General features: G+C 35.2%; 2 protein-coding genes and 1 pseudogene across 2 annotated transcripts; all 3 read right to left on the bottom strand.

Moving 5' to 3' along the window:
• Positions 1–849: 849 nt before the first annotated feature.
• On the bottom strand, positions 850–2019 carry LOC130980904 (sodium/proton antiporter 1-like; annotated as a pseudogene).
• LOC130979204 (uncharacterized) lies at positions 2019–2252 on the bottom strand. The gene has a single exon (XM_057902581.1). The coding sequence runs from the start codon at positions 2250–2252 to the stop codon at positions 2019–2021; it is 234 nt and encodes a 77-aa protein (XP_057758564.1).
• Positions 2253–6441: 4189 nt separating this feature from the next.
• On the bottom strand, positions 6442–14000 carry LOC130980903 (uncharacterized). Its single transcript, XM_057904548.1, has 5 exons — positions 13931–14000; positions 11602–11681; positions 11439–11517; positions 10951–10953; positions 6442–6608 (listed from the first exon to the last, which is right to left on the bottom strand). Exons 1-5 carry the CDS (start codon positions 13998–14000, stop codon positions 6442–6444), a joined length of 399 nt encoding a protein of 132 aa, XP_057760531.1.
• Positions 14001–17667: the final 3667 nt, after the last annotated feature.

Below are 17667 nucleotides of genomic sequence, written 5' to 3'. Positions count from 1 at the left end.
AATCTTGAAAGTAACATTTAATAATGATTATGATTTTTTATGAGTAGAATTTTATTTAGTTAGAAACTGTTAGTCAATATTTTTTTTTTGGTAGAACATTATATCACAACTAGAAAATGGATAAATACAGACAGATTTACAGACAGATTTAGTCTTTATTACAGACAGATTTTTGGTTACCGACGAAATTACCGACGGATTTTGTCCCTCTATAAAAGCCCCGTCGGAAATTATTTACCGACGGATTTTTTTTCCGTCGGAAAATTACCGACGGATTTTTACGATTTACCGACGGATTTTCCCTCTGTAAATTCTCCCTCCATTTCCTGAAGGCGACAAACTTACAGACGGATTTTCCGTCTGTAATTACAGGCGGATTTTCAGACGGATTTTCTGTCTGTAATTACAGGCAGATTTTCAGACGGATTTTCCGTCTGTAATTACAGGCAGATTTTCCGACAGATTTTCCGTCTGTAATTTACAGACGGATTTTCCGACGGATTTTCTGTCTGTAAATTTAACTTTGGAAAATCATGATTACAGACAGAAAATCCGTCTGTAAATCCGTCTGTAAGGTAAAATAAATTTTTTTTACTTTTTCTAATTACAAAATAAACTTGTTTTCATACAAAATAAATATAAATTTAATACAAATTTTTATCTAATTTATATTTGAATATTTATAATATTTCAAAACATAAACAAATTCATCGTATTATCAAACTAAAAGAAAAGTATTATAAACAAGCAAGTCAATATAATTCAAAACATAAACAAAATATATTGATCATCAACTATAATAATAAGTAACAACCATACATCAAAGTGTGTTGATACATTAACTATAATTCAAAACATAAACTCAATGTATTGTTCAACTATACTAAGTCCTACTCCACTTTTGTTGAAAGCTAGAAATTCCTCAAATATGATGCCTACATATCCTATTACAAATAGTAATGCCATGGCAAGATCCTGCAGTCATGGTCACAGACTTGTAAACATATTCCCAAATACAAACACTTCATGCTGAAATATACACAAGTGAATTTCAACTAAGAGGACATTGATAGACCTGATTTGCGGCCACCCAAGAATGGTTAATTGCCACTGCCCCAGTTGCAGCTGCTGCAAATACCGCAACAGCTTTGAGCAAATCAGTCTTGGGCTTATAACTGTCCTCAAAATCTTGTGAGCTTGTTTCATGGAGTGAACATAGGGGATCACAGTTTCAGATTCAGTTGGTAAGTCCTGAAAACATTTATACGTGAAGTATGAGTTAAGCACTAAGCTATAAGCAGCAGATATGTAACTTTGCCACATATACAGAGGTTTATATTTATTTTTATTTTTAAGTGGAGTTGATATCATTAGGTTCAAATTCAACAAACTTTCCAGAAATTTTGAATCTTGCATTGGTTTTTGAGGTGCCCTTGACTCAAAATATGCAAATCAGTATCGAATATACAAATTCACAAACTTTGCTATAAATGGGTATCCATAAGAACCAGGATCTGCTGCTGGGAAGAAGCGGAGGAACCTCTGGCCTTATCTTCTGCACGCGCCAAGACATGATTACGGAGCAAGCTGGGCCCTCTGATTCTACAGAGAGAGGGGGGCGAGGATTGAAGAGAGTGAAGGCGATATCTCTATGAAGGCAGTTATTTCAAGCAAATGTTCAAACTACACAAAATTAACCAACTTATAATTCATTTCATGTTCATGAGTTGAACTGAAACATCAGTCAAGTTTGAAAATGACAAAGTATAACTTGATGACTAGAGTCATTCATTACCTGAACTAAGAATCTAATCAACTACGTCCAGTTTATGTCCTTGAGTTGCACTGGCATATCAGTCAGAATGGCTCAAGCATCAGTTTAAGAAAAGTAGAGTTCTTTTTTGTTTGAAAATTTAACGTAGGAAAGCTGAGGGTATTTCCATAACACCAGATATTAACATACACAAGATTAACAAAATGTTTAGACAACACGTCTTGAAATCTCACCTTGCTAGGCATTATCCAGAAATAAATTTCAAAATGATGCAGATGGAGTTGAGAAGTATGAGAGGAACTTTCAGGTATTGAGTTGCGTAAATAAGACCTATGAGCTCGCCTTTGAAATATTTTGTCCTGCCACTTGAAAAATCAGATAAGCCCCATCCTTTAGGTGCCAGAAATCGGTCCTCATTTAGTATCTCTAGTGCATTTGCAAGAAGCAGGAACCCCTCAAGTAATGTCCACAAACCCATTTCCCTGCACTGCAAAGAAATCATAAGAAACTTAAAAATAACTTCAAATCATTTGCACTAGCTCTTTCATGTGTGGCTCAACTATTGCCATAAGTGTGAAATGATAAATGACTTAGACAATTTCTATCATACAAAGCTTTCTTACAGAGGCTAGTATTGACCACCCCTCAAGTTCCTTCACATAAACTGTCTCAGTATAAGGGTCCTAGTAAGTTCCGAAAGACAAGGGATCCATATTATTCTTAAATTAGACCAGAACTATCAAAACGCAAATAGAATAAACAATTGATAATAAATAATTAAGGATGTAAAAGTCAGAAGAACAATGAGTAGTTGATGCTTCAGCTTGACAAATCATTGAAAAACTATGCTCTGGCAACTAAAAATGAAGACCACGCCATTGTAGAGCATTGATTCTATTTCTATAGCATATAACTACTCTGACATCAGCAGTTCTTTCAATTGCATTGTCTCTATTAACCTAAAATGGCAATTAATGCAACTGATATATATACATGGACAACAAGGAACCATAATTCATCATAACAAAGGAAATCAACTAAAACACGATAATCATTGAAACAATTGGAATAAAAAGATGTAAACATGTTAAGTCATGTAGATCAGAGTTCACAACACAACACAACACAACACAGCAAAAGGAACACCGATCAAATAACACAAAGATAAAGCTAAAGGCTATAAGCTACAAGCTCCATTAGAGATCTGCTAACAAATGCAACGAACAAAAGTGAATGTGACATCGGAAATCTCTTGAAATAACCTTTTAGGAACAACTGCCTCCTCCTTTAAGTTTTCCAAGGATTCTTGAACCTTCTTCCGAACTAGATATTTAGAAGAATCAGAATCATCCAAATTTGATAAAGATGTCACAGACCCTTCCAATTAATCAGCATCAATTGCAGACTGGTGATGAAGCAGTAGCCTCAAACTGTAAATATATATAATCAAGGAAACCATCAGGCAACTACCAATTAAGAACCATAGAACTATGAAAGCGTTGTGATTATAAAGTACAAGACTCATTAGAACAAAAATGAAGTGTTAAAAAACTGAAAAAAGGACACCATCAAAACATTTCAAATTTCTAGACATATTTCTAGACTTAAACAACTTCGTTTACCATCATATACAAATAAAATCAAGTGATGAGTAACATAATGAAAAATGAGTAGCAATTCAATTAAGTAGGGCCCTTCTGAGGCAGTGGGGTGGTACTGAAAAAAAAATCATTCAAGTGATTACAACACAAGCAATGAATCTTTGGCTCAACATGAACAACATAAAGCTAAAAATATACAAACCTGAAAAATGACAATAGCTGCTTAAACGCATCTTCTAGTTTAGAGATATCTTCAGCAATCAAATTATTTTCATTGAATACAATGGAATCACTAACTGTAAAGTCCATTCTACTGCCAAAAAACTCAATGCTGCTTCTCAGTCTCCCACTTCCTTCATAAAAGAAGTCCCTTAGCTTTCTTCTAGTTAACTCAGTTTTTAAGTTCAGTGGCTATGAACATTATTCCACTGCTCATCTTCAAAAGCTCAACTAAATAGAATCATTTTGCCCTGCCATTCATCCACTCACGTTTGTCATTGTTAAAGGTTTAATTTGTCAGAACTTGCAAACTTAAAGCTTTGTGAGCTTCAGTTTGAGGGACATGATATCAAATTCAGCTGTGGCTTCTAATTAAATTGATTGTTCACTTGAAGATAAATGGCAGAAGAATATAGAAACTTACTTGGCTACCCTTCTGTACAAGGCTGGCAATATCTTCCAAGATTGGCTTAGCAAGGCACTCTAATCGGCGAATTCCTCAGTAGAATCAAGTTCCCTCTCCTTTTCATCATTCAGCTGCAGTGGTAGAGTGCCACACACATCTGATTCCAGAGGCATAGAATCCAAGTCAGAAGCCGAACCGGTTGCACTTTCAGTTCTAGCTAAGGGCAGCTTCCTAACAGCACTAAGTATCCTTGTGACTTTGAGCAAGGTCTCTTCGGTATCTCTTGAAGTCTGAGCCGGCACATCGAACCTAAAGAAACGTTCTAGAGACACCAATTTGGCAAGTTCATCTTGGTACTGAAATTCATGTCCTTCCCGAACCTGTTTCATGAATTAAAGGGAAAATCATACTAGTCTAGAAACAATAACAGGGCCAGAGCTTATATGACAGAGCTTAATTGAAGATGGTGACAGGATAATTTTGACTAACCAAAAATGCAGTCTCATTATACGACCTTAGAACAGTAACCACAGCCAAATCAACGATCATCAACGACTCCAGGAGCCTCCAATTTTCCAGATTCAGGCCAAATCAAATGCAGAATTTTCACTACTCAGTAACAATTCAGCAAAGCTAGCAGCAGAAAATTCAATAATCACATATCTCCAATTTTGGAATTCAGATTCAGAATATAAAATTGCAGAATTAGAGTCTACAACATCAAAAGCTTCAGAATCAGCAAGGAATCCAAAACTTACAGAAGAAGTTCACATCAAAGGAGAAGAAGGAGACTCATCAGATTTCAATTTTACATTTTAACCTCAACAACAAACAAAATCAACAGAGCTGGCAGATCGAGCAATAATTCAGCATTCATCTTTGTCTATTTATGCAGAAAACGAAGAAGAAGCAATAGATTTGGCTGAAGAAGAAGAATTAGCTTTCAATTTTGAATTTCAACCAGTATAATCAAGAGCAATTTCAGTTCGAGCAGGATTCCAAAATTCAATTCCAAAAACTGCAATCAAAATTACCTCTCATTCCAGAACACACAAGAGAAGAACACCTGGATCTACATTTGGCACATTTGGAGGAAACGGCTCGGGCCGATCTGAGGAGGAAGTTGCCATCCAGGGCAGCGGAGTAGCAGCGGAGGGGTTGAATCGCCGTCGGCAAAGTTGGAGGGAGATGACACCGTGCATGAAAGAGGCGGATGGGCCCAGAGCGGTGAGAACGACGACGACGCGACTACCTCCGTGACCATCAGGGCAGAGATCTTCCCTGAAGGATGAGTGCAGTGATTCCTGAACCGGTGGATGAGGATAACCAGCGAATGGCCGTTGCTGAGGTCAGTGATGAGATTGTACGACGCGAGCGGCGGCGGCAGCGGTTAAAGAAGCTCGTGGACGGTGAGAGAGCGTGGACGGAGAGAGGAAGAAGTTCTTCACTTGTGTGGAGGGTGAATGAAGCTCGAGAGACTAGGGTGTAAGTTAGGGTTAGCTCCATGTTTTCAGACGGAAATTTTTTAATTACAGTCGGATTTTTCTGTCTGTAATAATTTACTAAAATACAATATTTTGTTTATTTAATTACAGACGGATTTTCTGTCTGTAATCATTTCTTTTGAAAAAAATTAATTTTACCGACAGAATTATTGACGGATTTTGTTTTTTGTCTGTAATTTATGCTAATTCATTTTTTTTATTTTCCGACAAAAAAATCCCTCTAAAATTCTATCTATATTTCCGTGGGATAAAATCTGTCGGAAATATCCGTCTGTAATAACTAATTTTCTAGTAGTGTATATTTGTATTTTGATCTATTTAGTTATAAATTTTAATGTTTAAAGTTGTTTATAAATTTTTATTGATAAATTATGAATAATTTATTATATAAAATTATAAAATTTTAAATTTTACTAAATTAACAATTATTAAATTTAAATATTTAAAATTATATATTTAATTTTTAAAAATTTTATTTAAAATTTATTTAAATCGATTGAACTCCAATTAAATTTTAACCGAATTATTAAATCAATAAACCAATTATTTTATCGATTTATTGAACATTCGGTTCTCACCATCTTGATTATGACTTCCGGAAACCATGTTGTACGAAATGATGGCCATTGTAACCTCATTCCTCATTTAGGCATTTACATTATGAATGCCAACAGGAAAAGTAAAAGTTCATCCCAATTTAATTAATAGAGCTTGTTAGTTGGGCTAAGTCCTAATCCATAGTTTTCTTACACGTTTTAGGGTTTTGCTCCCTGATGTCGGCCACAAAATGCATAAGACAAGAGACACATTCCACACGCACGTATTCCAATCACAAAATTGTGACTTAAATGGTGTCCATAGTAGTGTGTGTTTACAGGTTTAGTTAGCTCCAAAACCATAATATCTCTTGTTTGACGTCTTTCTTATTACCACGTTTTATGGACCAACCGGCAATTTCTTGTTATGTATAGGACGTCGTCTTCTAACTCGAGCATAATCCATAGTAAAGTATTGTGAAGAGTCATCACTCCTTATTTCCGTCCATTCTTGTCTTGTTCCCTTGCTCCCAAGTACCATGTTTTGGTTTCTATTGTGCTGCTTCCCTGTAATTAAAGTTGCATAAGTTCATACAAGTTGAATTCATTTCTGTATTTTAAGTTGATAAAAGAAGTGTATATAATAGGGTTACTAGTTAATTGAAAACGAATGGAAGTTTTTTGTTGACAAACTAAATTAAAATACTTAAATGGCTAGTTGATTTATATTTTTAGGGTTTTTATTTATAATTTTATTTTTAGGAATTTGTGAAGAAAAAAAAAGATGAAACTAAAATATAAAATAAAATTTTACTATTTTTACTTTTGTGTTTAAAAAAATTAAAAATAGAAAGATATTAATAGTAAAAATAAATAATATTTTCTCAATGCTATAAGTTTTAAAAAAAAAAAAGAAAACTTCTCTTTCTAGCCACTATAATCAGTCTTTTCTCTTTCTTACCACTATCACAGAGGGGAAAACCCCAAAATTATAGGAATAATTTCTCATCTTCAGCAGTAATGATTCAAAATATCTATAGAAGACTAGAGGTGTACACCCCTAAAAAGGACGAGTGGGGGGCACAAGTATGGACCAAAATAATATATGCTGCCATGGTGGGTTTACTCATTTGGCATTAATCACCTCATAGACTTTATTAGATTATAGAAAAGTCTACTTGTACATTTATAAACATTAAATGTAAATTTGAAATTGAAATTAAAAATTTAAAATCTTGTGAGTAAATTATTATTTCTATTTTTGAAATTTCAGAATATTAATAAATCTATTTATGAATAAATAAAACTAATTTTATATTTATAAAAGATAAAAAAGGGAAAAAAACATAAATAAGCCAAGGGAGCAAATAAATTACCTAAATCAGTCAAACTGAAAATTGCTTCACGAATCAGCCAAAGCACATTAATATGTAATTCGAACTAGCTTGGTTCGAACTACAATAACATATAATTCGAACCTACATGGTTCGAACTACCACTAGCATAATTCGAACCGAATTGGTTCGAATTACTCACAAATTACCTCAAATAGTAATTCGAACGGGGCTGGTTCGAATTACTAAGTTTTCGGATATATAAGGAGTTCGAATCACCCTCATTCGAACAACTTCTCCATTCCCATACCCCAACCAAATCTCAGAGAAAACGACCTAGATTCTATCCGACAAAGACTCGAACAGAAAACTCTGCCGATGGGGGACAATCCGGCAAGGTTGTATCGGTTTGATGGAGTCGCTCATATAGTCGGGGTCATCAACGACGAGGTTAGTGGATAGAACACATTTTTGCGATCAGTTTATCTGAGTTAGTGGTTTTGCATGTGGTTTTAGTGGCGGTTTATGTTAGTGGTTTATCGTAGTGGTATTGCAAGTGGTTTATTTTAGAGGTTTTGTATGTGATTTTAGTTAGCGATTTATATTAGTGGTTTTTTTAGTGGTTTTGTTGATGCTTTATGTTGGCGGATTACTTTAGGTGGTATTGGAAGTGGTTTATCATATGGTTTTATGTGCGGTTTATAATAGTGGATTTGCATGTGGTTTTCGTAAATGGATTAGCTTCCGGTTTATGTTAGCGGTTTAAGCATGTGGTTTTGTTGACGGTTCAGTTTAGTAGTTTTTATTAGTGGTTTACTATGTGCCTTTGTTAGCGGTTTGTTATATTGGTTTCATATGTATATTGTGTTATTGGTTTCGATAAGTGGTTTATGTTATTAGTTATTTTTATTACTAATTTTCTATATGGTTCTAATAATGCGGTCCATGTAATGCCCAGCCACAGAGATGCATTAGGAGCATGCGGCGGCAACAGGTTGTAAGATTTTGTAGAAGAAGTTTGCATGACAATGTTGTAGCTTTTATTTAAATAACTAGACTTTAAGATTTTGTAGAAGAAATTTGCATGACAATGTTGTAACTTTTGTGCAGTTTATCTGGATGCCGTATAGCTCTCCCGAGGTACTGCAGGTTGTGCATCCGGAGGCGTTGGAGCCTCGACACACGGCGTTGTGGTGGTCTGTGACGTCACTGATATACTTTGCCGTTGTAGAGTGGCATCAGATAGATAGGGTTCTACCACAGTTCGGCGGTGTCCAGCTTCGACTGCGTCCTACCCTGAATATCGACTTTCTGATGTCGAAGGACGGGAGAGGCGGTGATCGTTGGTTTCCGTCCGCTTTGCAGCATTGGCATCTTCATTGGGAGAGTCGTGCGGACCACGTCCTCCAGTTCGATGTTGTTGCGGACCCTGGACCGTCGCACACATACCTATATTGGTGGAGTCAGCATGGAAAGAGGTTCTTGTCACCAGTGATGTATTTAGGGGATCCGAGGGGCGTTTCTATTCCTGTGGAGGCGTCACAGAGGGGTCCTGGGCTAGTTCCTGACATGGATCGAGTTGACGACGTCCCTGATAGGTGTCGTAAAGAGAGGAGAGCTCGAGTCGGGACTCGATGGAGCCAGCGTGAGTGGAGGTGGCTAGACCAGGCTATGTAGGAGGCTGATGAGGAAGATAGGGGTGGTGGTCGAAGACGAGGGCGTGGAGGCAGACGGAGGGCGCCTGTTGCGGGGCACGACGATGGTGATCTTGGTGACGTGGCCGGTGGGGGAGGGGCTGCAGTCGGGGTTGTTAGTCCCTATCATGGCGGGCAGGGTGGAGAGGGGTACGTTATCGGAGATCCCTCTGCCCATGGTGAGGCTGGACTTGGGGAGGGATCGCTCCAAGATTACTTCGTTGGTGTTTCCGGTGACGACCAGACACTTCAGGAGAGTACGCCATGGGTGAGTCCGGGCAGCACGTTTTCAGACTTCCTTGGTGTTGGCCTTGATGTGGATTTTAGTTGACCACACTTCCTCGATGAGATCAGTGCCATTATGCAGGAGGATGAGGCTGCCTGTGGGCGGAGTCAGACGACGGGGACACAGGGACCGTTAGATGTCGATCTGAATGAACCTCCCTCCGTGCCTTCTCCTGACTATTTCGCTTTGGGTGGTACCCCAGCTTCGGCACATACTGCTGGGTCACATTCAGTTGCCGGGCCGTCTTCATCCCGACCGTTACATGTCCAGCCTAGGACGCCTGCACAGGCAGCCCCGCAGGACGAGAAGGATGAGATCGAGGATGAGGAGCCCCTTATCCAGAGAGGTCAGAGGACACGAATACCACGTCGTTGCTTCACGGGGTCGCACCTATTTAGATGATTTGTGTGCCATATTGTATGTTACCTATTTTCGTCTATGTATTTATCAATTGATGTATATCTGTGTTACTTATTGCTTTATCGTCTATCAGTTACTATGAAAACATATGTACTTTGTGTTTTGATATTATTTAGTTTCCGCATCATGTATTAATTTAATTTGTAGATTTATTTATTGCCGTGTGCAGTCAACAGACATTTCGTTTAAAAATTTGAGAACAAAACATATTCATTAGTTACGATCCCATGCACAGTAATTCGAACCAGCCCCTTTCGAATTACTATTTGAGGCAATTTGTGAGTAATTCGAACCAACTCGGTTCGAATTAGTTGGGGAGTGGTTCACGTGTGTAATTCGAACCAAACTAGTTCGAATTATGCTAGTGGTAGTTCGAACCATTTAGGTTCGAATTATATGTTATTGTAGTTCGAACCAAGCTAGTTCGAATTACATAGTAATGTGCTTTGGCTGATTCGTAAAGCAATTTTCAGTTTGGCTGATTCAGGTAATTTGTTTGCTCCCTTGGCTTATTTCTGTTTTTTGTCCGATAAAAAATTATCAATTTTATATAAACATTTAAAATATTAACAAATTTATATATGAATAAAATAAATATTTGAGTATTTTTATCACGTAAAAATTATTTTTTATAAACATAAAAATAGTTTTATTAATTTATAATTAAATTTGTTAATATTTTAAAATTTTATAGTTAAAAATAAAAGTTTATTCAATATTATTTGATATCAAATTTAGGAATTAAATAAGAGAATTTATATAACGTTGATCTTAAATCATTCCTCATCATTATATCGATTTCGTTGAAAATATTTCTTGCATTCATCTTATATAAGATATAGAGTCTATTTCCTATATTCTAAAATATTTATTATTTTTTATTTCTTCGTGCATTTAGAAGTTAATGTATTAAAAATATAATATGATAAACATTTTAAAACAAAAAAAGCACTAACTTATTGATCATTTATAATCATTTAAACTTAAAAGTCTACTTCTACAGTCAATAATTAATGAGCCAACAAAATATCCAGTAAAATTAAGTACACCTAAAATGACTTTGTGCTATGCATGCCTTTCATTGGTTTAACTTTTCATTTATATACAACTTATTATCCCGTTGCCCTACCTTGATACAGCATCACTTTAAATTGGGGAATTGATGCGTGATGAACCTGCTAGGTGACAAGCCCGTTGGCTTGGTTTATATTACTAAACTAAATAAATGATTCGTGTTATCATTAACAGTTAGAACCAAACAATAAAATAAAATGAAAATAAAAATCACGCGTAGCTCTTATATTATACTTCTTAGAATATACTTCTTAGAGCTATAGGTCTTCCATGTGATATTTTAAATTTGATAATGGTACATATATATGTCGTGACATGAAAGAGCTAGCTGAATTCACAAAGTAAATTATTTGCATGTGTTTTATATGTGCAGTTCATTTCAATGATTTCTTATTAACTCAACTCTATAGACTATAGTCATGACTGGTTATTAATTGATTATCAGTACATAAAATAATTATCAACTATGATAAATATATTAAAATTTAGTTACAAAATCTGTCATTAGTATAAAATATATGGTAACTTTTTTAGTGATTAATTTCTATGTGCATATAACATTTTTGAATAATTATTATTATTTAATTACCTGCGGCAAGGGAACCCTTCTGCTCGTGTGATGCAATATTATTATCTCTGACTACTACTTCATCATCATATTTTTCTACCTATTAGAATATTTCAAGAATGAGAATATGAATCACAAGTAGTAATAATGATAAGCAAATGTTTTTTTATATAATTAATAGTACCTTCTCATCAGTGAATCTGAGCTTTCTGGGCACCGTTTTTGGAAGAGAAATCTTTTGTTGGTGTGCAGCATTTACTCCTCCTACTATATCACACACACACACACAGATATATATATAAGAACTTGGATTAACATTCATTCATAATGTTTTATTTTATTTTGACTGATGACTATTACCTTGATGGTGGAGTGATGGTTGAAATTGATGAATTTGCAAAGAAGCACAAGAACAGTAGTGAAAGCATAGAAGTAGAGTGATGATAATGATAATTGAAAATAATAACCCCATTTTTCCTTTGTTGTGAAAAATAAAAAATGTATGAGAGACATGCTTCAGATGTGTGGTTTAGCTATATATAGTTATATACTATTAGGAAACGTCATTTCATTAATTGATTTAATTCTGACACGCGCATGAGACGAGAGAGTGGAGACTTAGAGAGAAATTAAAGGCATTTAATATAGAAAGAGCCAAACTCAGTTCAAAAGAAGCTTGTTATCCATACGAGTTTTTTTCACTTATAAATTTTATAAGTTGGCCAAGTCCAACAAAAAGCACATGCACTACACTTTTTCACAATCGAGAGCGTAAACACACACGCCTTATTCTATCAATTTATTTTTCTAAACCACGTTCATGATGACAGACTCTTTCTCTTCTTTCTCGATCAATACACAAAACATCGAAAGCCACATTCGAAACTAACTGCAATTCTGAAAAAACCTTCCAACTCCTCGCAAAAAGTAGAAGAAATCAATAAGAAAACATACAAATCTCCATAAAAAACAACCAAAAAGAACGAACAAACATTATTCAAGGTACTGTTTTATTGTCCTTCTAGGTTTTTCACATTTCTATTTCTGATTTTGAAATTTAAACACTATAACGTCTGTATTTCTCTCTCTATTTCACTGTTCTTGGTTTAGATCTCATATTACTGTTCTGATGAAACTGTTCTTCCTTTACGCTATTTTACGAACTTCTAATGAATAGTTTAACGTGTGTTTTGATCTATTTTACATGTTTTTAAGTAGATTATATATATATATATATATATATATATATATATATATATATATATATATATATATAAACTTTGTATTGAATTTCTGGTTAAATGATTTTTTGGTGTATATGGTGGATTTTTTGGTGTATATGTCGGACTTGGAATGCGACTATTGCTTCTAGTGGCATTTTAAACTTAAATATCTTTCTGAGCTCATATAATGTCATGTAATCGAAAAAATGTAGAGGTGTATGGGACTGATATATATATTAGGAGTATTGAAGTCTAACTGGTACTGTTCTAATTGTGCTTGGCCTTGTAGGAGATTGTCGGCTTGAAGCAAGCTATGGTCATCTTGTAAATCTCAGTCAGGAGGATTCAAATGGTTTCTCAATGAAAATGGTCCTCTACGGTTTCTGTACGGCTAGTCAATTGTCGGATTTCTCGTCTCGGATGAAAAATACCAGGCACAGCTACCGCATGGCTAATTAGCTGTCGGTTCTCGATCATGTCGGAATAAGATCCAATGATCTTTTTGCGTCTGTCACTACGCTCCATAGTCGCGAGTTTGAAGCTCGTCACAGTCATCCCTTCCCAAATCCTACTCGGAATACCACATACAAGGTTTAGACTTTTCGGATCTCAGGAATGCTACCAAATGGTTCTAGCCTATACCACGAAGGTTCTAATCTCAGATTCAGATGCCCCATTGTCAGAGGGAAAACGATGTGAATCGTTGATTAGAAACCCAAGAGATACACACTCTAGCTTTTGCAGGTAGAACGGAAGTGGTTGTCAAGCACGCGTTCATAAATTGAGAATGGTGATGAGTGTCATAGATCATCACATTCATCATGTTGAAGTGCGAGTGAACATCTTAGAATAAGAATAAGCTTGCATTGAATAGAAGAACAATAGTATTTTGCATTAATACTCGAGGAACAGCAAAGCTCCACACCTTAATCTATGGTGTGTAGAAACTCCACCGTTGAAAATACATAAGTGATGAAGGTCCAGGCATGGCCGAATAGCCAGCCTCCAAGTCTAAGGAAAAATGTTCCAAAGATAATCTAAGGATAATCCAAAGATGTCAAGATCCAAAGATGTGAGTACAATAGTAAAATGTCCTATTTATACTAGATTAGTTACTAGGGTTTACAGAAATAAGTAAATGATGCAGAAATCCACTTTCGGGCCTACTTGGTGAATAGTCATCAGAGCTCATGAATGGTAAAAGAAAGGTCAAAGGAATCTCTATAGTCTCTATATGAGCCTCAGATTCCTTTGGTTCCTCATTGGGGTACTCCTTAATGGCCAGTGGACGTTCCCTAAGGTCTTCCTCACTAAGAATCACTGCCTTTTCACTCTCTCCAAGTTCGTCCATGTTGGTCATGGTTATGGCCTTGCACTCTCTTTTGGGATTCTCTTCTGTATTGCTTGGGAGAGTGCTAGGAGGAGTTTCAGTAGCCCTTTTACTCAGCTGACCCACTTGTGCCTCCAAGTTTCTGATGGAAGACCTTGTTTCATTCATGAAACTAAGAGTGGCCTTAGATAGATCAGAGACTATATTTGCTAAGCTAGATGGGTTCTGCTCAGAATTCTCTATCTGTTGCTGAGAGGATGATAAAAAAGGCTTGCCATTGCTAAACCTATTTCTTCCACCATTATTATTGTTAAAGCCTTGTTGAGGCTTTTGTTGATCCTTCCATGAGAAATTTGGATGATTTCTCCATGAGGGATTATAGGTGTTTCCATAGGCTTCACCCATGTAATTCACCTCTGCCATTGCAGGGTTCTCAGGATCATAAGCTTCTTCTTCAGAAGATGCTTCTTTAGTACTGTTGGATGTATTTTGCAATCTATTTAGACTCTGAAAAATCATATTGACTTGCTGAGTCAACATTTTGTTCTGAGCCAATATGGCATTCAGAGCATCAATTTCAAGAACTCCTTTCTTCTGAGGCATCCCATTATTCACAGGATTCCTTTCAAAGGTGTATATGAACTGGTTATTTACAACCATTTCAATGAGTTCCTGAGCTTCTACAGGCGTTTTCTTCAGGTGAATAGATCTACATGCAGAATGGTCTAATGACATCTTAGACAATTTAGACAGACTATCATAGAATATATACAGGATGGTCCATTCTGAGAGCATGTCAGACGGACACTTTTTAGTTAGTTACTTGTATCTTTCCTAAGCTTCATAGAGGGATTCACCTTTTTTCTGCCTGAAGGTTTGAACATCCACTCTAAGCTTGCTCAACTTTTGAGGAGGAAAGAATTTTGCTAAGAAAGCCGTGACCAGCTTATCCCAAGAGTTCAGGCTATCTCTAGGTTGAGAGTCCAACCATATTCTAGCTCTGTCAGTAAAAGGGAAAAGTATAAGCTCATAGACCTTGGGATCAACTCCATTGGTCTTAACAGTATCACAGATCTGCAAGAATTCAATTAAGAACTGAAAAGGATCTTCTGATGGAAGTCCATAAAACTTACAATTCAGTTGTATCAGAGAAACTAATTGAGGCTTTAGCTCAAAATTGTTTGCTCCAATGGCAGGGATTGAGATGCTTCTTCCATGGAAGTTGGATGTTGGTGTAGTAAAATCACCAAGCACCTTCTTTGCATTGTTATTGTTGTTGGTTCGGCCATTACTTATTTTTCGAGATTCTCTGTAAGGTTTTCTCTGGATTGTTGTGTCTTAGCTTCTCTTAGCTTCTTCTTCAGAGTCCTTTCAGGTTCAGGATCTGCTTCAACAAGAATGTCCTTGTCCTTGCTCCTGCTCATATGAAAAAGAAGAGGACATAAAAGAAGAGAAATCCTCTATGTCACGGTATAGAGATTCCTTTATGTGAGTAGAAGAAGAAAAAATAGAAGAATGATGTAGAGAGAAGAGATGAAGAATTCGAACACAGAGAGGGAGAGAGGGTTCGAATTATAAAAAGAAGAGAAGAGTGTTAATGATTAAATAAATAAATAGAAGAAGATGAGAGAGAGAGTTTTCGAAAATAATTAAAAGGAAAAGGAAAATATTTTTGTTTTTATTTTAAAATTTAGTTAGAATTCGAAAATTAAGAGAAGAAATAAAATTAAAATTAAAATTTGAAACAATTAGTTAATTAAAAGAATTTTGAAAAAGGGTGAGGAGTTTTCGAAAATTAGAGAGAGAAAATTAGTTAGGTAGTTTTGAAAAAACTAAGAATTTTAAAAATCAAACAAAAAGTCAATTAGTTAATTGAAAAAGATTTGAAAATCAATTTTGAAAAGATAAGAAGTTAGAAAAGATTTTTGAAATCAAAATTTAAAAAAAGGTATGATTGAAAAAGATTTGATTAAAAAAAATATGATTTGAAAAATATATGATTAAAAAGATATGATTGAAATTTATTTTGAAAAGGATTTGAAAAGGAAATTAAAAAGATTTGATTTTTAAAATTAAAGTTGATGACTTGACTAACAAGAAACTAAAAGATATGATTTTAAAATTTTAAAGATTGAGCCTTTCTTAATAGGCAAGTCACAAACTTAAAATTTTTGAATCAAAACATTAATGTTAGTAAAGATTTTCGAAAAATATGAAGTAAAAATAGGAAAAAGATTTTGAAAAGTTTTGAAAAAGATTTTTGAAAATTTTTGAAAAACAAAGGAAAAAAATGAAAAAGATTTGATTTTGAAAAGATAAATTTTTGAAATTGAAATCTTGACTTGACTAACAAGAAATAACTTATTTTAAAAAAAAAATTTGACTAAGTCAACCCAAAGATTTTGAAATTTATAAGTGAAATAAGGAAGATATATATATATATTTGATTTTTTTGAATTTAATGAGGAAAGAGAAAAACCACAAAATGACTCAACGCATAAAAATTTTGGATTAAAACAAATGATGCATGCAAGAACACTTTGAATGTCAAGATGAACACCAAGAACACTTTGAAGATCATGATGAACATCAAGAACATGTTTTTGAATATTTTTAAGAAAGGATAAACATGCAAGACACCAAACTTAGAAATTTTTAATGTGTAGACACTAATAATTCTAAAATGCATATGTAAAACAAGAAAAGACGCAAAACAAGAAAAATTAAAGATCAAACAAAGAAAATTCGCAAGAACAACTTGAAGATCATGAAGAACACATGCATGAATTTTTCGAAAATTTTTAGAAAATTAAAAAGATGCAATTGACACCAAACTTAAAAATTGACACTAACTCAAACAAGAAACACAAATTTTTGGTTTTTATGATTTTATAATTTTTTTTATTTTTTCGAAAATTATTTTGGAAAAACGAAAAAGAAGAAAAAATTTTTGAAAATTTTTTGAAAATAAAATAAAGGTTGAAACAAGAAGAAAATTACCTAATCTAAGCAACAAGATGAACCGTCATTTGTCCAAACTCAAACAATCCCCGGCAACGGCACCAAAAAATTGGTACACGAAATCGTGATACACAACTTCGTGCAGCTGACCAGCAAGTGCACTGGGTCGTCCAAGTAATACCTTACGTGAGTAAGGGTCGATCCCACGGAGATTGTCGGCTTGAAGCAAGCTATGGTCATCTTGTAAATCTCAGTCAGGCAGATTCAAATGGTTATAGGAGCTTTGATAATCAAAAGATAAATAAACATAAAATAAAGATAGAGATACTTATGTAATTCATTGGTGGGAATTTCAGATAAGCGTATGGAGATGCGTTATTCCTTCTGAATCTCTGCTTTCCTACTGTCTTCATTCAATCATTCATACTCCTTTCCATGGTAAGCTGTATGTTGGGGATCACCGTTGTCAATGGCTACCTCCCGTCCTCTCAGTGAAAATGGTCCTCTATGGTTTCTGTACGGCTAATCAATTGTCGGATTTCTCGTCTCGGATGAAAAATACCAGGCACAGCTACCGCATGGCTAATCAGCGGTCGGTTCTCGATCGTGTCAGAATAAGATCCAATGATCCTTTTGCATCTGTCACTACGCCCCACAGTCACGAGTTTAAAGCTCGTCACAGTCATCCCTTCCCAGATCCTACTCGGAATACCACAGACAAGGTTTAGACTTTTCG

This window comes from Arachis stenosperma, chromosome 5 (genome assembly GCF_014773155.1).
Source record: "Arachis stenosperma cultivar V10309 chromosome 5, arast.V10309.gnm1.PFL2, whole genome shotgun sequence".
Taxonomy (NCBI): Eukaryota; Viridiplantae; Streptophyta; class Magnoliopsida; order Fabales; family Fabaceae; genus Arachis; species Arachis stenosperma.
The sequence above is the reverse complement of the archived record's forward strand: the minus strand, read 5'-3'. Positions and strand labels throughout refer to the sequence as shown.